The following is a 21364-nucleotide window of genomic DNA, read 5'->3' on the forward strand; positions in this document are numbered from 1 at the left end:
AAACCCATTTATTTTCGCCCAATAACTTAACGTGTTAATGGGCTGCCAACCCGTTAACAACCTGTTAGTTAACAGGCGGAAACGGGCTGCACGACGGAATCCACCGAGCACAGTTAGAAGAAAAAAACAGTCTAACCCTCACTTTTCTCACAGTCGCAGCTCACTCTCCTCTTCTCCACTTTAGCCGCCCGAACCCTCTACCCATCTCTACGCCGCCACTCTTAGCAGGCGCTGCCAAAGAGTTCGCCGACGAGAACTCTTGACTTGTTAGGACTGGTGAGAATGGACTCGGTTGCTTGACTTGTTACAACTTCTTCATCTTCAGCTCCATGGTGAGTCATGCTTGTTATGTTTCATTTATGTTTTCTTAGCTTTCTTTCATGGTTTGAGTTGTGAAAAATGAGGAACTTGGTTGGTATATATTGGTGTTTGCATATGTGATTTTAATTGATGGTAATGAAATGAAGGCATTTTCTGTATTGTTCGAATCTCATCCTACGATTGTGTTTTTCTATCGATCTCTGTATTGTTTATTTTCTGGGATTTGCGAACTGGTGGGTGTTTGTATTTTCTGGGATTTGCGAACTGGGTTATGTGTACTTGACCTTCAAACCTTATATATATAAAAAGTTTTAATCTTTTGCAAATTGCAAGCTGGCTTTGGAGTTTGGAGGTCGAATCAGAAGAAGATTCATAACTTATCCGATCTCTCCTCTGTTGATATAAATCTTTACTATTTGGATCTGGATTTTTTTTATTTTTCTGATGTGCAATAGATATGGATTTATATATGCGAATTGTCTTTCCTCTGGTTTGCATAAGCAAGTCTTTTTTAGTTTCATGTAATGTTTTTCTTTGAATTTGTAATATTTTAGTTTCAAGTAACATTGGATTTAACCTATTATGAGAATTGTGAGTCTAATATGTATTTAACTTTTGATAGTTTGATTTAATGATTTTCTTTGAGTTTGTTGATTTTCAAAGCAATAATGAAAAAGAGTTTCAATGGGTAATGGGTTGGAAAAGGATTTAAAAAAAAAAAAATTAAAAAAAATGGGTAATTGATTAGAAAAGAATTTTAAAATGAAAAAAAAAAAAAAAAACCTTAGCGGTCTTAACGGGTTCCAACAGGTAACCCGCGAACCCGTTATCTTAACGGGTTAAGCCCGTTAAGCCCGCCCGTGATCACACTGTTGCCAGGCCTACCTCGATTAGTGACCGGTCCATTCTGCCAAGCTCTCCCTAGCTCTGTGGGTTTTGTCCTATCCATGATTTTCGGTAGGTATTCCATTTATATTTTCTCTTATTTAAATTTAGACGGTCTGACATATATTCTCACTCCTGACTTATTATATTATAAATAACATTGGGAGCTGAAATTCTGCACACCCAGTCTTTCTCTCCCTCCCTCCCTCTCTCTCTCCCTCCCCCTTTCCCTCCGATCCAAATCTCAGACCCCCACAGCAATGGAAGCTAGCCCACTCGACTCAACCATCTCTGGTGTCATCGACGCCATCGGCCTAGCAGTCTCCAAGTTTAAAGTCGGCGATGCTGTTTGCTCCGTCGCCGCCCTCGGGTCTTTTTCTCAGTTCATCGTCGCCGATCAGTCCAAGTCTCATGCCCGGCGGGTCCCACCAGGCGTACTCCAACGTTCAGGATATTCTCCATAAGGTCGCCGCCTAGGTGGAGAACGGGCCGTGCATGCCGAAGGCGGGTCGGGTAACTTCGTCAAGATGTCCACAACGGAATCGAGTACGGCGATATGCAGCTGATTTCGGAGGCCTACGATGTGTTGAAGAACATCGGTGAGCTTTTGAATTCGGAGTTGGCCGAAATCTTTGACGAGTGGAACAAAGGGGAGCTGGAGAGCTTCTTAGTTGAGATTATCGCTGATATTTTCAAGGTGAAAGACGATTTGGTGGATGGGTTTTTGGTGGATAAGTTGTTGGATAAGACGGGGATGAAGGGCACGGGGAAATGGACGGTTCAGCAAGCTGCTGACTTGTCCGTGGCTCGCCGACTATTGCGGCGTCGTTGGTTTGTAGATACTTGAGTGGATTGAAGGAGGAGAGGGAGAACGCGGAGGAGGAGACTATCCAGACTATCTGTAAGCGCATCCTCAAGTCCTCAAGTCCGCCGCTGATTCTGCCTTTCTTCTCCGGCGAGGCATCTACTCGTCGTCGTCGACGTCCACTAACGGAGTCTTCACCCGCGCCTCGGAGCTAGTCAAGTCCGGCGGAAATCGAGCCTATCCGGTGGACACTTTAGCTCTGGTGAGGGGCTTGGAAGCCAAAGGCGTGCCGATGGACCATGCCGAGGCAATCACGTCTGCCATTTCCGCAGTTTCCACTGATAGCTTGGAGAATTTGCACCAATTGCAGAGGGTAATGCCATGCCCACCAACTGTTCGACGATTTGCTGCATTGAAATTTTTGGTTGCTTGCTTATTTTGATGGACTGAGATTGCAATTTCTGTTTAGTTTTTAATGAGTTTTTCTTTCTTAAATTGCAGACTCTGATGCTGCAAGAAGCGAAATTGTCCAAGTTTGAAGCGGAAGTACAGAGTTTACAGGTTCCATTGTTTTCCATCTTGCACAAATGGAGTTCTGTGGATGGAGAAAGAGGAGAGAGGGAGAGGGAGGGGGGTAGTAGTTTTGGAAGAGAAATGTCATGAATTGATAAGAAATATTAAAAAAAGGCGAAGGGTGTGTAGAATATAAAACTAGGTGTGCAAATTTCAGCTCCCATAACATTATGCACCTATTGTCAATAATTGATTTTAGGTTGGATGTCCGTATTACTCTTTAGATAATCCAAACTACCGACCCACCTAGGAAAGAAGGATTAGGGTTCTACTATTATGTTAGTATATAGACAATTGAACCAAGGCTTTAGTCTAAACTCAAATCAAGACGGACATAGTTCTAAAAGATAGGTCTAGAAGCCACTCAGATTCCAATCCGGATCCAGAGACGGCTCTATCATCCAATCAAAACCAAAAGCACCAATGAGCAGAATTGAGCATATTGAAGAGTTTACCAAACACATTTTTATCTATGTTGTCCGAGGAACTTGCCCTCAAGACTTGGTTGTCACCAAAACATAGGCCAGCAATCAAATTCGAAAAACAAGATGAGAACAATTCAACCGGCCAACAACCTGAAAGCAAACATGACGTACCTAATCGAGATCGAAAACACTAGCAACACCGAGACTAGAAGTCGTCTTCACAACCAGAGCTCAAATGAAAGAGCATAACTCATCAGTACGTAGAACCGTAGAACAAAAACAAGGACCAAATAAAAAAAGCCACCGCAAACAAGGGATAACCTTAGACTCTGGATGTGTGTCGAGAACTTCATCGATCGCCTCCGGGCTCTCTAAGTGAGAGAAAAGTTTCTAGGGTTTCATGGAAGTGTATGCTTTATGGTCTGATTGAACTTGATTTGTTGCAACATAGATCGACTTGAGATACAGTTCAAAATTTCTAATTAGAATTCTTAATTTCAATAAAAATATAAAAAATACACAATAATGTTTTGTATAAGAAAATAAAGGAAAATTATCCTTTCAAAAAAAAAAAAAAAAAAAAAATTATTCAAGCATGTATCAAGCCATGAAAACAGTGCACACCCATTTGCCGCCCCCAAAAGTAACTTTGATTCCCCCAGATCGAGTGTGTTGCATCGGCCTTGTTGATGTCACAATTTGTGAAAAATTCCAAGGCTTCTTCTGTCTACTACTGTGTTTTGTCTTCTATACTGGGCAACTTTGTGAGAAGAATAATCCATATATAACTATTAATCTATTATGTATCATTTTCATCGTTTATTCCTTGCCAACCTAATTGCATATTTAACAGCCTCATGAACTCAAGTAATACATATATGCTTTGCATTTGAAGGAGCTAGAAAAAATGGATGAAGACAAGGGTCCAGTTTGTGTAACAGGTGGAGCTGGATTCATCGGCTCATGGCTGGTTATGAAGCTTCTGCAACATGGTTACACTGTTCGAACTACTGTTAGACCTGACCCAGGTACAATTTTTACTTGCTATATGAATAATCCATCAATCCCCACTCTAATCTTGCCGGGGAAATTTTTTGATCGATCAAATTTCTTGAACAATTTAAACTTATATTGTCTAACAGTTGTTTAACATGATATCAAAGTTCTGGAGTAATCAGGCATTGAACTTGAAAGTTTTTATCCTTCTTTTTCACTTCTCGACTGCTTTCCGAGGTTCCAAATTTTTTTCTCTATAAGGCCCCTTTTTCCCTTCAAATCTAAATTTGTAAGCAGTGTCTCAATAGAGATTGCACTTGCATGTAAGAGCATCTTAAGTTGCTTTTGGTAAAGAAGACCGTGCTAGTTTGTTATGCATATTTTTTATTTTTTCTTGACGTGTTAATTTTTTTGGGTTTACTGATTATCGTCTTTTTTTTTTTTTGATCAAATAAGAACTTCATTAATAATGAACTGCTTACAACGAGTTTTAGGCGACATCTCTGACCCAGAAATAGCCTCTAGACTTCCCATTGGAACTCTATATACTGACTCTAAACTTACACTACAACTGTATGACAAAGACAAAAGGCGCAGGAGCAGTGAATCCTTGACATCTCACCTCTCGTCCAGCCAGTAAGAACTCTAAAACTAGACAACTCACTTGTGGCGACACTAAACTCACCAACCAGAGTCCTCCTGACCAGCTTTTGATCGACCAAGCCAACACTCATTGTGACCTAAACTCAACCAAAAGGATTGCCAGACTTTTAGACCTGGGACTAAAGAAAGCCCAACACCATCACCACCCTATTGTCGACACCATCCATCCTCCACTGCTCCAAAACGCCATCGCCTCCGACCCTATCCCAGATAGGAAGGACCCACTAGAAGGCCAAGGATATGATGATTGTCTAGCCAAACGGTTTCGCCACCGCTGTTGGCCCAACTTCAGAACAGGAACGATCCCCGAGACCGCGACAGAGAAGATCGTCTCTGCCACACCTTTAGTAGTGTCTTATTACCAACAATAAAATAAAACCAGACCCGAAAACACTAGTAACAGCCAAGCCCGCCACCATGGCAAACCCGATCCACCATCGCACCACCACCAGCGGCGCCCCATCCACCACGATCTCCACCTATCAACCAACCAAACAAATAGCAGCCCAATACCTGAATCCAGGCCCAAGACCAAGCCCAGACCCCATACGGCCTGCTCCAGCCCATTAGCAAAAACCCGCTCTGCCCTTTCGTCCCTACCATCGTTCCACCGCGACCGCATCACCTCCACCGGCGTACCACCACACCCGACATAAGTGAGGAGGAGGTTCTGTCTGTCTGGACACGTACGACCGCCCTACCAATCCGAGTAACCCTAAGCCGATCTCTCCAGCCCATGATCGGTCTGACCGCCAACACCCTCGCCCCGTCGTTGACTCGACCACTGCTCACCATGCCCGTTAGTGCCAGCGCCGAACCTGCCCGCCTACCCCTTCTCCATAATTGCAAAGCCACCTCCGTGAGAAAGAGATCCGCTGCGTCTGTCGCAATCATCAACGATCCCTCAGATGCATCCATTGAAGCCGACTTCTAGGAAGCCAATCAGCCCAGAAAGAAAATCTACCCGTCTGGCCGCACTCACCGCACACCGACGAGGCCAGAGGCCAGCGTCGGCGTAGGGGAGCCGCCGGACGAGAATAGTCGAAGGTTAGGGGAGGCTAGGTTTTGCTCCTCGTTTTTAGGTTCTCTTTTTAGGGACTAAGGGCTGTGAGTTACTGATTATCGTCTTAAATATCCTAATATTCATTTGAGTTCCTTCCTTATTTGTTGGCTTACAAGGTGGAAATAATCGAGGCCTTGTCTTATTTGTTATTCTCAAGTGCCTCATATCCCACTAACTAATTAATGTAAACATTATTGGCATGGAAAAAAAAAAAAAAATAGCTACTGATCGATCCATTTATTGTCATCATTTCTTTACATCAAATGACAAGTAACATATATGCACTGAATTGCTGTATTATGACCAGAATGCAAGAGAGACATCAGCTACCTCACAAGCCTACCAGGAGCATCAGAGAAGCTTCACATCTTTAGTGCAGATCTCGACCAACCTGAAAGTTTCAATGCAGCAATTGAAGGATGCATTGGAGTCTTTCATGTTGCTCATCCTAATCCTCTGAAAGAACAAGATGAAGAAATTGTAACCAAAAAATCAGTAGAAGGCACCCTAGGCATATTGAGAGCCTGCCTGAATTCCAAGACTGTGAAGAGGGTTGTATACACTTCTAGTGCATCAACTATTTCTCATAGTGGAACCAACAAAGACATGGTGGATGAGAGTACATGGACTGACGTTGAATTTCATAGGTCTCTGAAAGTATATGGGACTTCATATGTGGCTGCGAAAACCAAGACAGAGCAAGCAGCTCTGGAATTTGGGGTAAATAATGGACTGGAAATAGTCACTTTGATCCCTCCATTAGTGATTGGTGGATTTCTCTGCAAAACACTCCCTAGCTCAATAAGTCTGTTCCTATGCATGATTCTAGGTATGACTTATGACGAATTTTTATTACTAAAGTCGAGCATAGATATTGTTATGGCTTATATAAAACTCTTTGTTTTGTTGGCATGTTGATAGTATGTCATGTACTCATGTTGCAACTTATGACACATATATATTAGCATGACATGTTATACTGTTAAATAAACTGTCGGTTATGATTTTTTTTTTTTTTTAATTTTTTAGATCGATAATCTATTTTTTTTTTCAGTTACTAATAGTTCGATAATCCTAGGTTGTAGTTCCTGGGCCTCAGATTGGGGTTTGGGCCTTTCTAGGAGGTGGTTTTGGGCCTTATTGGTTCCTAATTATTTAATTTTTGGTTTAGTTTTGGGCCTGCATGTTTTTTTACAAAAGGATGTTAAAGTCCTTTTTCTTTTATTGAGTGGAAGAGATCGACAAGTGACATGTTGCTTTTTGGTTATTTTTATTTGTTCTTGGGGCAACTGTGTTCTCTTGATTTTGCGCTTAATCAAAAAAGGTGGGTGTGCTAGGGGTGTGCTGAGTAGTATGCTTGTGTGAGGGGTGTGCTAGTGTAGTGTGCTCTATGTAATGGCTTCTTCTGACGGCCCTATGGGCAAACCGTTATTGTACTGCTTGCTGAAATTTATAAAAGTGTGACCTTTTCAACTCCAAAAAAAAAAAAAAAAAAGATATATATATATATATATATATATATATAATATCTCCCCTGAAACGTACCTATATTGGACACAAGCTAAAAATCAGAACTCAGCCAGATACCAACAAATATATGATTCATGTAAATTTTTTTCGTTGCATGCAGGAAATGAGCATCACTATGAACATCTGAAAAACAAAAGTATGGTACACTTAGATGATTTGGTGAGTGCACATATCTTTCTTTTCGAAAACCCTAATGCAAAAGGGAGGTACATTTGTTCATTAGCTCAGGTATCCTTAGAGGAAATGTCTCGATTTCTCACTGCAAAATACCCTGAATATCAAATACCGACAGCTGAGTAAGTAATTCTTTTTCACATGCTCTAAACTAAATTCACTCTCTTCTCTAATTTCAGTCTCGTATATGCCAATTATCTGTTTTTTGACTATTTCCACTTGGCTTACAGTTCTTTGAAGCGCATTGAAGGTCACAAAACGTGTGGGTACTCATCGGAGAAGCTCCTGAAGTCTGGATTCAAATTTAAGCATGGGCTCGAAGACATGTTTGAGGGAGCAGTTCAATCTTGCAGAGAAAAGGGATTTCTATAAATAATTTTCGCTAGTTTGTTTCTTATTTGTTTGTTATTACTCACTAGAGAGGTATTGGCTTAGTCCCCCGCCCCCTCCTCTGCATCTCTTTTATTTTTCTTTAAATAAATTTTTGGGCAACAAGGAGATTTATTGCCTCTCTTATTCCTCTGTTGAGACGACAAAAAAAAAAAAAAAAAAAAAAAACTCAGCACGTAAACTCCGGATTTTTATAGATTTGCTTCATGGCATGGACTGTAACATGCTTACAATAAGAGCATCCCCAGTCGTGTTTCATAAATTTGACATTAAATTTTAACGAGTGTCTACAAGAGTTATTTTAACTACGAGCATCCTTTGTTGTTGCTCCGACTATGCTCATTGCAAATGATTGGAACAAAAGAGCTAAGATAGTGTTCAAGTGACAAAGAAAGCAATTCGGTGCGTGTACATGTTATATTGTCACCAAGAAAAAATTCATTGTTCGCCAAAGTTGTGAACAATCCAAAAGGTCTTAACATATATATCTGGAAGAACCACACAAATATATACAAGGCCAGAATGCCAGATAACACTGTTGCGTCGCAGTTAGGAACTTATGATATTAATTCACTCTCCAAAATGTTATTCAAAAGATGGATTGCAATTGCAAACGAAGTGATTGGTATGAATGTGATATTATATAGATAATCAACTGCAGCTTCCAAAGGTAATCGGAGACTTGTTGGTCATATTCTATAAATCAATTCTTAATTACAGCTTGCAAGAAAAATTGAATTCTTTGTCATATTATATATTAATCACCGAGCTCATCTGAGATTTCTCTTTTCATATATGAAAGCCACAGCTAGAGCTTCATACTTGCAAATGTGTAGTAAGAGCTAGCTGCATGAGCCTAACCTGAACCTGAAGTAAAGCTATGGTTTGCGAGTGAAGTAGGAGAGAATCAATGGAAGTGGAGAAGGGTCCAGTTTGTGTAACAGGTGGAAGGAACTGCATTCATCAGTTCATGGCTGGTTATGAAGCTACTGCAAAATGGGTACACTGTTCGAACAACTGTTAGACCTGATCCAGGTAAAAATTTACTTAATTGCTCTCGATCTCAGATCCATATATATAACAACCGCACTCAATAATAATAGGAGTCAAAGTTAGCTTAATTGTATTGTTGAGTCACTTCCTCCGATCCGAAGAGCTTAACTAACTGTTAAGAGACGGCTAGTAGTTTACACTTTTAATTGATTTTCAAGGTAGATAATGGGAAATTTTGTCTGCCAAACTTCCATAAAAGTTAAAATTAAAAGAGTTACACTTTGCCGACAACGTATTCGTCGCAAAGCTCCAAAACAAAACAAAAAAATATTAAAAAGCCATTCGTTGCTAATTGTGTATTCCTATCATTATCGAGTGCATGTGGGCGATGAATATTTTCTCGGTAAAGGCTTTGAATGACTTATTTTTTCAGACCAAAAAAAAATAAAAAAGAGTGACTTTTGTTGACGTATATTTTTACAATAAAGGAATGTGCAACTGATTATTATTCGATGACTTTTATCGACTACATATGGCACCCAATAGATGTTTTTCTTTATGTTTAATTTAAAAGAGTCGATGTGTTGTTGCTTGTTGTTTATTTAAAATTAACATTAAGTGTGCAAATCTCATTAACATTAAGGGATGGGTGGTCTAGGGATAAAAATCGTGGTTATCTTTACAGTGTTGATTTTGAGTTTCTGAGGGTAAACAACCTCGTAATAACATTTTCTTGGTGTAGCTTATTTTGATATACATTATCGACTCATATATGAGCAACTTAATTTCTTAGTATTTAATTTTTTTAGGATTGGCACAATTGCGTTAGTGTTGATTATTATGATAATGGGAAACTATATTAGATTATCGATCGAGATTAGAAAGAAAAATTCATGTCTTCTCTATTAGTAAAGCCAGGCCTGATTATTAAAAAAAAAAAAAAAAAAAAAAAAAAAAACCAGGCCTGATTGACTATTCATCTTTAGTGAAATATTCAATCTTCCCAAGTTGCCCCTCATTAATTTGAAGATTGCCTAACAAACTATTCGACCTCCCTTTGTTTGCAACTTTGCATTACTTTTGGTGTCTTTTTCAAGTTCCCAAATTGCCTTTGACCAATTTGAAGATGCTCAACAAACCATACACACCAAAGAAATTTTGTTGCTAGGCTATAATTTTGTTAATGCAAGAGAGACATTATCTATCACTACCCTACCTAGAGCATCAGAAAAGCTTCACATCTTCAATGGAGATATGAATCAACCCGAAAGTTTTAGTGCCGCAATTGAAGGATGCATCGGGGTCTTCCATGTTGCTCATCCTATGCCTAACAAAGAACTTGATGAAGAATCAGTAACCAAAAAATCTGTAGAAGGTACCATAGGAATATTGAAACCCTGCCGAAATGCCAAGACTGTGAAGAGGGTTGTATACACTTCTAGTGCAGCAACTGTTTCTTATAATGGCAAAAACAAGGACATTGTCGATGAGAGTTCATGGAGTGATATTGAATATCATAGGTCCCTTAAATTATTTGGAACTTCATATGTGGCTGCCAAGACCAAAACAGAGCAAGTCCTGGAGTTTGCGGAAAAAAAATGGATTAGAACTTGTCACTTTAATCCCTCCATTCGTCCTTGGTGGATTTATCTGCAAAGATCTCCCTGGGTCAGTGGAGTTGATCCTATCCATGATTCTAGGTATGCTATTATTATTATTTTTTAGTTTTGCCAAACAGTGACATACTTTATGTCTAAGGTTGCTTCACAGTCTCACAAATTATGTTATTTAATATGTAATATTTGTTTAGTAACATACGGTCACATGCTATATATGTCTCGCCTATGAAGTATTTCATGCCATTGAAGATAGTGTAGCAAGTCATATTGCCAGATTATCAATTGAAATCATGGACTATTAGATGGAAATTTGTTTATTCTTGATTGTCTAGCAAAAAAATAAGTAATACTATCAACTTAAACCAGTATAGATTAGACAAGCGCTGCTTTAAATGTTGGTCTAAATTGTCTAGCAAAAAGTAATTCATATTGTCAATTTAAACCAGTATAGAGGCGGTCTAATAGTGTAGCAAGTCATGTTACTAGATTATCAATCGAAATCATCGACTGTTAGATAGAAAACTTGTTTATTGTTGATTGTCTAGCAAAAAAAAGAGTCATACTGTCAATTTAAACTAGTATAGATGAGATAAATACTCCTTTAAATGGTTGTCTAAATTGTCAGCTGTATGTAAGATGTTTCATGTTTGACACTAAGTAACGTACCAATGTTCATGTTATTATTTGCATTTTAGTTTGTGAATGCAGGAAATGCAGATAACTATACACATCTTCACAAGCTGAGTTTGGTACATGTAGATGATTTGGTTAACGCCCATATCTTTCTTTTGGAAAATTCTAATGCTAAAGGGAGCTAGGTACATTTGTTCATCAACTCCAACATCAATAGACGAAATTAATGTACCGATTTCTTTCTATAAAATACCCGAATTTTCATATGCCAACAACTCAGTGAGTCAGTGAGTGTTCCAGATGCTATCATTTTTCATCATTCCAATCTCAGATTTTAGAAAATATTGATAAATTTTTTTTTTCAACAATTGATATTTACTATAAAATTCAAATAAAAACAAATATTGAATAACAAAAACAGAAAACTGTTTTAGAGAAATTGAAATTGAGAGGAAATCGCTGTGTATTCTCATTGATAATAGGAGGCTCTTTATATAGAGGATTACAATGCATAGAGTCTGAATCATACAAGGAAAGATAATCTCTAGATGCTTCTAATTAAACCCTATTACCACTAGGTCAAGTAACCTAGAGTTTGGGCCAAACACAAATTAGGGTTTTACTTGAACACTCCCCCTTGTGTTGCCCAAACGCGGTGCTTCTCTCGTTGCCTCGCTAAAAACCTTGCCGAGTAACAAAAACTCAGTGGGACAAAAATAACCTCGGTCGAAGGGGAAAAATAGCACAACACACCCTTCACGTTTCGAGACCATACATGTAGACATCTCCCCCTGATGTCTGAATCTCCCCTGATGACTACGGTCATGGGAGTTCGGATAACTTCCGCAAACGATGCTACCAACATGTTTCTCGAAAGTGGAATTGAGGCAATGACTTAGTGAGTAAGTCTGCCATACTGTCCTCAGATTGAACCTAGTTCCCTTTGATCTTGAGGAGAGTCTGTTGTTGCTGATTATACTTGGTGTTGTCGCTTTGATGTAGCCTTGATTCATTTGTTCAAAATAAGTAGCATTATCCAAAACGCTTGTAGGCTCATCTGTGGTAGACTTCCAACCACAATTGTTCGAACATGCGTAATTATGGATCCAATCCATATACATTCACCAACCACTTCGTGAAGAGCAATGATCTCTGCATTGTTCGAAGATATAGCGACTAGGGTCTATTCTGTAGACCTCCAAGATATCACGGTCTTTACTTTTGGTGAACACTTAACCATTTTGGGAATGACCTTCGTGTGGGTCAGAGAGATACCCAATATCAGCAAAACCTTCCAAAACACATGTTGTTTTGGGATGGGGATAATGGACGCAGGCCAGTGTTGGCGGCATTCCTGGTGTGTGATGGGTCCGAATCCATCATCTCTCTGTAGGGATAGAACAAGCCCATATCAATCGTACATCTCAAGTACCAAAATATATCTTTTACACCAATCCAATGGCGTCGCGTTGGCGCAAAGCTATACCTTAGCTAACAAGCTCACTGCAAATGAGATGTCCGGTCTTGTGCATTGAGCTAAGTACAATAATGCGCTTATTGTACTTATGTAGGGCACTTCCGCCTCTAGCACATCTTCACCATCATCCTTCAGACGAAGAGAATCCTTTTCAGGATCAAGACTACGGACGATCATGGGGGTGCTTGAAAGTTTGACCTTGTCAAAATGCCTAAGCATCTATCAACACGATGCTCAAGTTCCAAACCGAGACATAATCATGTTCTCCCAAAATCCTTCATCTCAAACTCGGATTTCTAGTGTTAAGCGGTTTCCCTTAACTCTTTAAGGGCTTCTAATGAAGATCATGTCCAACATGAACCGCGATAGAATCCGAAACTTGTTATGGAAACGCGTGGGCATATCCCTTCCCAATCAAGTAGTCATCTTAGTGAGCGTTTCAACCTCTTTGTAAAACGCACTCCGTGGTCTAGAGCCACTTGACTTGGGTAAATGAAGTTCACCATGAACCTTCATGTATATTTCGTATCTAGATCCCCATAGAGATACGTAGTGACCACATTTGTAAGCTGCATGTTCAGTTATTAGGAAACTACCAAACTGACAAGGTAGTGGAGTGCAATGACATCCATTACGAGAGAATATGTCTCATCGTAGTCGATTCCAGGGCGTTTTGTGAGAAGCCTTGCTCCATAAGGCGAGATTGCCATCTCTTTTTCTTATCACGCTTTCTAACGAAAACCCATTAGTCAATAGGTTTTATGTTAGGAGGTGTTGGCATCATTGGCTCAAAAACCTTCCTGTTCGTTAGAGAATCCATCTTAACCTGGATCACATCTTTCCATTTAGGCCAAATTTCTCTACGTTGGCATTCATTCATCAACGGAGCGTGGTTCGATATCATCAGACTCAACAAACTCATGTGCATGCGCAACTACATCATCATTATGATGGAGTTTCTATCCCACGTCTCATGTACACTAGTGTAATTTTCATAGAGCTCTATATTCTCAGGAATAGGTTCTGATGTTGAGGCGTCCCCTAACGATAACCATAACCAGGAAGATACTCATGAGACGGATTTTGAGTGTCGATGATCAAAGGATTGGAGTGTGCCAAAGTATCATTCGAACCCACGGGCCTCCCACGCATCCTAGCTGGGGCCATGACCTGTAACGCCAAAGTGTCACTCTCTATGGCGTTGGCGCCATGCCTACCTCTGTGTAGGGTGGCGATACGTCCTCTCGTAGGGACGTCCATCCTTGCAGGAATGTTTGCAGCATATTTGTGATCTCGTCACTTTAGTAGGGATCGAGATGAGACATAGTGGGAACAGGCCACGACAATTCCTGTCGTTCCTGCTGAATATCTGTGTTCTTATCTCCCCCTAACGACGGGAAGACTGTCTCATCAAAGTGACATCCGCAAATCTAACGGTAAGGAGATCGCCATGCAAGGGCATTAAGTGGCGGATGATTGTTGGAGCCTCAAATCCAACTGAGTTGCTCATTCGTCTGTAAGGACTCGTTATAGAGCGCTGTGGCGGTGCAATTGGCACATAAATGGCACACTCAAATATGAGTAAGTACGATATTTGTACCCAGTCACTAACTGTAACGCAGAGGTAGATTGAGTGGCAGTGGGTCGTAGACGAATTAGCATAGCTGCATGCGATATTGCATCACCCCAAGCGGATATAAGGAGGTTGGTGCGCATTACCAATGTCCGGACTACCATCGTAGTCGTTTCCGCGAGACCATTTGGGTGTGCTCATGGGAATATGATGTCCAACATCAGTCCCAAATGCAATAACCATCGAAAGTCTTCGATGTAAACTCACTAGCATAGTCAAATCCAATTGATTGAATAGGATGATTCGGGGAGTGAGCCCGTTGTCATATGATGTGTGCTAGGAGTGTTTCATAAGCAGCATTACAAGTGGACAATGGCACAACACGTGACCAGCGTGTTTGCATGTCAACCAACATCATGAGATATTTAAACGTCTGCAAGTTGGTTGAATCAGTCCAGAGAATCCCTACGGATTCTATGTAAGAACATAATCAGTATTTTCATATCCTTTGCATAGGACGGTCTCAGTCCTAGTTTCCCTAAGGAACGGGCTTTGTAAAACGAGCGAGAGGCTTTAGAAGTAACCAATGAAGACTTTGGTTGGGCCTGAGCGTCTGAAACGCTATTTGAAGCAAAGTTGGTGATTGCAGCATCACCTGGGGCGTCATCACCATGATGGACGCCATCTATGGCATCATGGATAGGGACTATGCCAGCCCTAGGCTGGTGGTGGACGGAGGCGGTGCCCTAGGCAGCAGCGTCGGTCACACTTAATCCAAGAATCAACTTTTGATTCATGCTTCATTTCGCTCGATAGAAAAAATGTCCATGTGAAGTCTGTTGTAGACGGATCATCATATCATGACTAGGATGATCTATCCTGTCGTGACAAAGCCAATATGTGTCTAAATCCAAGAGATATTCTCTCATAACTTTATTGGATTTAATAGCTCGAATAGTGACATAAAGTCCACTAGAGAGACACATAAACTTCTCTAAGATGCGCATTTGTTCGCAATCATTAGAGGTATTGCAAAGGAACTCATTTCCGTTCTCTACATGCGTTTTCGCATGGAATCCGTTGGCTATTCATAGGTGCGATTGGCCCTAGGAGCGTAGAGAGTTTCTGTGACAGTAATTAAGGTGTCATTTGGCAAGTGGAACTTGGGCTATTCCATGTCCTTGAATTAATACTGATGACCCAGCCATCGTAGTCACAAAAGTTATATGCTCAGAATCAAAGTGGAATCATAAAGAACTCGAAATTTTATTCATAAGCCAACAGAGTTACATCATTATCTCTTTGACCAAAGAAAATCTAATCCAAAATGCTAGCTAATGCAAAACAATGGTAGTCGTCTAACTTCTTTCGGTAATTCCAAAATAAATGTGACCAGGTGAGTAGAGAGATGTCGGTGGAGCAAGGCTCGCTTAAGTACCACTAATCTCAAAACCTTCCTAGACATCACACTTATTTTGGGTGAGCCTACTTTGAAGAAAGACTTAAACCATTGGCATTTACTACGAAGTATATGTCAATTGCCTATTACATCTCTTGGAAAAATAAAGACTTAAACATAATTGGCGATCTATTGATCCCAGCCAGATTTGTAGTCTTCAACCCTTCACTCTAGATCATCTTCTTGATCTTCTTGTTCCATATAGTGAGCTTCTCTTGCTTCACAATATGCTTTGTAGGCGGTGCCGATTTCTTCACGAGCTCTACAAATGTGTGCTCAATAATCAGACACTCCACATCGAGAACATACTTCTCTTTGCTCAAACTCCATTGATTGAGGCGCTTTGAAAGCGTCATTTAGATGGCTCTTAGTGTTGGTGGCGCCACCAACATGGCCAGAGGCGTTGCCTCCCTCTCTCTTTCCACGTCGACCTCTTCGGTTCCGTGTTCGCCTATATTGGCGGTTACCTTCCCAAGTAGAGCGATTATATGGACCAGAACGTCCAGAAGTATCCCTAAGGTTAGGGTTTCGCTCTTGGCGCCTTCTCTTAGGGGCGCGACTATAATTGGATTCTGGAATATGCTCTATTTCCACGGATCTCGAATTATAGTTCTTCACAAGGATGTTGTCATGCTTTTCAGCGACATTCATAGCTCCAATGAGCTCATGATACCTTGTGATTCGTCCTGCATTAACATCGAATCGATAGTTCTTAGAAACCATCAATGCAGAGACGGAGAAGGTAGAGAGAGTCTTCTCAATCAACATCGCATCTATGATCTCTTTACCACAGAATTCCATTAAGGATTTAATGCGAAGTGCTTCCGAGTTATGGTCAAGAACTGACTTGAAATCACAGAAGCGGAGGCTATGCCATCTCACTTCTAGGTCAGGAAGCAAGGAGTCACGGACGTTGCCAAATCTTTCTTCGAGTGAGACCCACAGCCTTCTGGGGTCTTCTTCATTCATACACTCGTATTGGAGCGAATCATCCATATGACGAGTCATTAGGATGATGGCTTTCGCCTTATTTGCCTCTAAGGCTGCTCTATTTGCTTCCAAAGCTTGAGCTTGCTCAACAGTTAGCACGTCCTGGCTAGGATCGAGAATCATATCCAGGATTCCATCAGCCTTGAGATGCTGGCGGACATCACGAACCCACCTGTGATATCCAGAGCCAGTTGTTCCCAATGGAGCAAAGTCCAATTTGTTCAGGTTACTCATCCTGAAAGAGAACAAGAAATTAGGGTTAGTTTCGGAGCAAAATAGGCTACCACGAAAACATATAAAATTTCTGAGCGTAATCGCTTCCAAGAAATTAGGAATTTCCGAGCGTAGTCGCTTCCAAGAAATTCGATTCCAAGAGATATTGGATTAGATCGAAACAAAGACGTAAGTGGTCGATCATAAATTCTCTACAAACTCTAAGTTTGGAGATCTCAACAAGCTCTAAGCTTGGAGTGAACACGAACCCCCACAGTTCGGCTTAATTTGGTCTCCCCTATGATGAAGAAAGGGGGGTAGAAGAAGGGAGGTTGCAAGTCCCCGAAAAACAAGAGAAATTGAATTAAAAAACTAAAAAAAAAACGGGAATGTTTAGTAAAAAATACCTTGAAATAGGTCGCCGGAAAATTTGGTCGGAAAAAGTGGTCGGAAAAGTCGCCGGAAGTTGCCGGAAAAGTGGTTGACCGTCGTTGACGGCGTTGACCAGATGTTGACAAGAGGGTTGACCGGAGGTTGACGTGGCACTGATGCTGACGTGTCAGGATGAGGTGGCGATGTCGCTGACGTGGCAGGCTGATGTGGCTGTGCTGACGTGGATGATAATGTGGCTGTGGGTCAGGTGTATCAGTGGGCCGGGTCAGGTCAGTGGGCTTCTGGGCTCTTCTTCTTTGGGCTTGACTTCTTTTTTTTTTTTCTTTCTGGGCTGGGCTTCCTTTCTTCTCTTTTTCTTTTCTTCTTTTCTTCTTTTCTGCAGGTTCAATATACGGCTGCTCAGGTGGCCGGTTCACGTCTTTTTAGGCCAGTTTTTGGACTTTTTTCTTCCAGTTCCTGAAACGTCAGATCAATTGGCTTCTGCTACCAAAATTTGGTGGAAATTGGAGGTCCGGAAGATGGTGAACCGGTGGAATATTTTCTGCAAGTTGTATGGGGCTTCCGGTGGCCAGTTCGGTAGGTTTCCGGCCGGTTCTTGGGTTGCCGCCGCCGGTTCTGGACTCCTGGAATCGAGTTCTTCAAGGTGTGAGGTGGAGACAGAAAAGGCTTCAAGGTTTTGTATTCGGATTCAAGGTTGTTAGCTTCTTGAATCAGGGTTTGGCTATTTGTTTCAGGGTTAGGGCTTCGTGCTGATAACGTGTTTTAGAGAAACTGAAATTGAGAGGAAATCGTTGTGTATTCTCATTGATAATAGGGGCCTCTTTATATAGAGGATTACAATGCATAGAGTCTGAATCATACAAAGAAAGATAATCTCTAGATTCTTCTAATTAAACTCTATTACCACTAGGTCAAGTAACCTAGAGTTTGGGCCAAACACAAATTAGGGTTTTACTTGAACAAAAACTATTTTTTCTTCATTTTTGATGCCATATATTAAGCATGCATTAATATTCTCCTTTAAATGCACTTATTAATTATTTTTTTTTATAGAATTTTATAAGATAAATAAGTCAACTAATGAAGGTAATTATTATAATTATCTGTTTATAAGGAATAATTAGTGTTAAGACTTCAATTTGGGGTGGCATGATTGTAAATTTTAGTTTAATTAACTTTTAACTAGTAGGGCCCACCCACTATGTGTGTGGAGAGAAGTTAAAGGTAATGGAAAAATTTTCCGTACAACTACCTATATTTTCTGCTTTTTTTAATTTTTTTTTATTTTACAATTTATCATATCATCCCTATTGATTCATTATAATTCATAGTTTTTTAATAAATAAAGGTTAAATTGATAAAAAAATTCAGTTTTGGAGAGCAAGCTGAGAGAAGAATTGTATAGTTAGATTAGGATAAAAATGCAAGCCAACCAATAGCTTAACAGCATTTTTCAAAATAATTGGGCGGCCAGGGCCCACTCCGGTCATATATAATTCCGCCATTGCCAGAGACTTGTTGGTCATATTCTCTTATTAAATTAAACACCAGTTTGCAGAGTTGCAAGAGAAATTGGCTTCTTGGTCATATATTATATCACTAATCACCAGGTGAAGCCTCTCAGATTTCCCTATTCATATGAAAACCACATCTAGAGCTAGCTGCCGAGCCTGACCTGAACCTAAAGTAAGCTACGGTTTGGGCGTAAATTAGGAGAGAATTGATGGAAGAGGAAAAGGGTCCAGTTTGTGTAACGGGTGGAACTGGATTCATCGGTTCATGGCTGGTTATGAAGCTTCTGCAAAATGGTTACACTGTTCGAACTACTGTTAGACCTGATCCAGGTACGTGTTTTACTTACTCTCGGACTCTCCGAGATCTGTATATCAGTCTCACTCTTTCCTGCTTTGGATCAAGAATGCAGTAGTAAATGTCATGTTATTAATTGCGTTGTTCAGACACTTCCGAAGAGCTTAATTAATTAACTTTGTAGAGACAGCTGGCCGGTAGTAGTGTAGTACTACTCTTTTATTGATTTTTTTTTTTTTTTTTTGAGAGAAGGACGTCAAGCTTTTATTGATGAACTTAAATCATACAATGGGTAGCAACATAGTTGCTAAGACTAGAGGGAATCTGACCACTCCAAGAAACATCAAGACTAGAATTAAGAGCCAATTTAGCCAACATATGAGCTGCAGAATTAGACTCTCTATACACATGAGTAAAAGATGACCCAGGTAAAGAATCATGAAGAGAAATAATATCCTCTACAATATTACTCTTTTATTGATGAATAAGCAAAAACAAAAACTCTTTTATTGATTTTCAAGGTATATAGGGGAATTTTGACTTCCTTTTAGAAACGATTAATGTACATTATTGACCCATTTTGTAACAATTTAAATTCTTAGTGTTGTAATCATTTTAGAATTAGCACAACCATAGCGTGATAAGTTAAAATTATAGTGGAGAATGGGTTAGAATAAAGATACTTATCAAGGATCCGACTATTTCGTCTCTTTTTTTATCAAAGGAGTTCATTGTAATTTGTAACAAAAAATTAAAACATACATTTGTCGGTGTTTAATATCGGCCAGAATGCAAGAGAGACATCAGCTACCTCACAAGCCTGCCTAGAGCATCGGAGAAGCTTCACATCTTCAATGGGGATCTGAACCAACCTGAAAGTTTTAATGTAGCAATTGAAGGATGCACCGGGGTCTTCCATGTTGCTCATCCTATGCCTAACAAAGAACTTGATGAAGCATCGGTAACCAAACAATCTGTAGAAGGTACCCTAGGCATATTGAAAGCTTGCCTAAATGCCAAGACTGTGAAAAAGGTTGTTTACACTTCTAGTGCAGCAACTGTTGCTTATAGTGGCAACAACAAAGACATGGCGGATGAGAGTTCATGGAGTGATATAGAGTACCATAGGTCTCTTGGATTATTTAGGAGTTCATCGTATGTGGCTGCTAAGACCAAAACAGAGCAAGCAGTACTGGAATTTGCACAAAAAAATGGATTAGAACTTGTGACTTTGATCCCTCCATTCGTCCTTGGTGGTTTCATCTGCAAAGATCTCCCTGGTTCAGTGGAATTGATCTTATCCATGATATTAGGTAAGTATTAGCATGAACTTTTATTTTTGCAAAAGAACATATTCACATATGTACGTACAGTTGCTTCACAATCTCACAAGTTATGTTGTTTGACGATGTCTAATATATATATCGTCACATAGGCTCGCATGTTGAGTCTTATTGTGCGATTTTATATATATATTAAAAGTCACAAAAGCTCGCATATTAAATCTTGCATGCAATGTTGTGGTGCTAAATATGTTACCAAGTCATCAATAGAAAATCATTGATTAATTATTAGACGAATATTGTTTATTGCGAAATGTCTATCAACATATTATGTCACATTGTGAATTTGAACCACTTTATATGTTAGATATCAGATCTTTGACGTTAGAGAGGATGTACCAATGTGTTTTTATTTACATTTAATTTTATTTTCTGCATCCAGGAAAAGCAGATAACTTTACACAACTTCACAAGCTAAGTTTGGTACATGTAGATGATTTGGTTAGTGCGCATATCTTTCTTTTTGAAAATTCTAATGCCAAAGGGAGGTACATTTGCTCTTCAACTCCAACATCAATAGACGAAATGTACCGATTTCTTTATGCAAAATACCCTGAATTTCGCATACCCACAACTCAGTGAGTAATTCCATTCCAATTGTTCTCATCTTCACTCTTCCCATCATTTTAATCTCCGAATCCTCCGATAGATAATAAAACTCTGTTATTAACCTTCCTATTGGCTTGCATGCAGATCACTGAAAGAAGCTTACAAAATTTGTGGTTTCTCATCGAAGAAGCTCCTGAATACTGGATTCACATTTAAGCATGGCCTCGATGACATATTGACTGGAGCATTTCAATCTTGCAGAGAAAAGGGTTTTCTAGAAAGGATCTTTGGCAAAATGGACACATGACTCCATAAAAACATTCTACTCAATTGTCTTGTGATTCTTTTTTTTTTTTTTTTTTCAAGAATGATCTAGTGATTAGACAAATTGACAGAAGAGTTTTTCTATTATGACCTTTAAATTTACTCACTTGACCTCCATCTCTTTTGAATTATTGAATTACACACACACACACACACACATATCT

At 39.9% G+C, this 21364-nt stretch overlaps 2 protein-coding genes and 1 pseudogene across 2 annotated transcripts; all 3 read left to right on the top strand.

Moving 5' to 3' along the window:
* Positions 1-3849: 3849 nt before the first annotated feature.
* Positions 3850-8108, top strand: LOC133717981 (vestitone reductase-like). Its single transcript, XM_062144749.1, has 4 exons — positions 3850-4037; positions 6039-6560; positions 7362-7557; positions 7666-8108. The coding sequence occupies exons 1-4, from the start codon at positions 3917-3919 to the stop codon at positions 7805-7807; spliced, it is 981 nt and encodes a 326-aa protein (XP_062000733.1). The 5' UTR covers positions 3850-3916; the 3' UTR covers positions 7808-8108.
* A 2033-nt stretch (positions 8109-10141) lies between these two features.
* On the top strand, positions 10142-11353 carry LOC133716602 (vestitone reductase-like; annotated as a pseudogene).
* A 7346-nt stretch (positions 11354-18699) lies between these two features.
* LOC133715938 (vestitone reductase-like) lies at positions 18700-21230 on the top strand. The gene is made up of 4 exons (XM_062142641.1): positions 18700-19019; positions 19773-20297; positions 20710-20905; positions 21021-21230. Exons 1-4 carry the CDS (start codon positions 18899-18901, stop codon positions 21181-21183), a joined length of 1005 nt encoding a protein of 334 aa, XP_061998625.1. The 5' UTR covers positions 18700-18898; the 3' UTR covers positions 21184-21230.
* Positions 21231-21364: the final 134 nt, after the last annotated feature.

The sequence above is a fragment of the Rosa rugosa genome, chromosome 6 (assembly GCF_958449725.1).
Source record: "Rosa rugosa chromosome 6, drRosRugo1.1, whole genome shotgun sequence".
NCBI classification, from domain to species: domain Eukaryota; kingdom Viridiplantae; phylum Streptophyta; class Magnoliopsida; order Rosales; family Rosaceae; genus Rosa; species Rosa rugosa.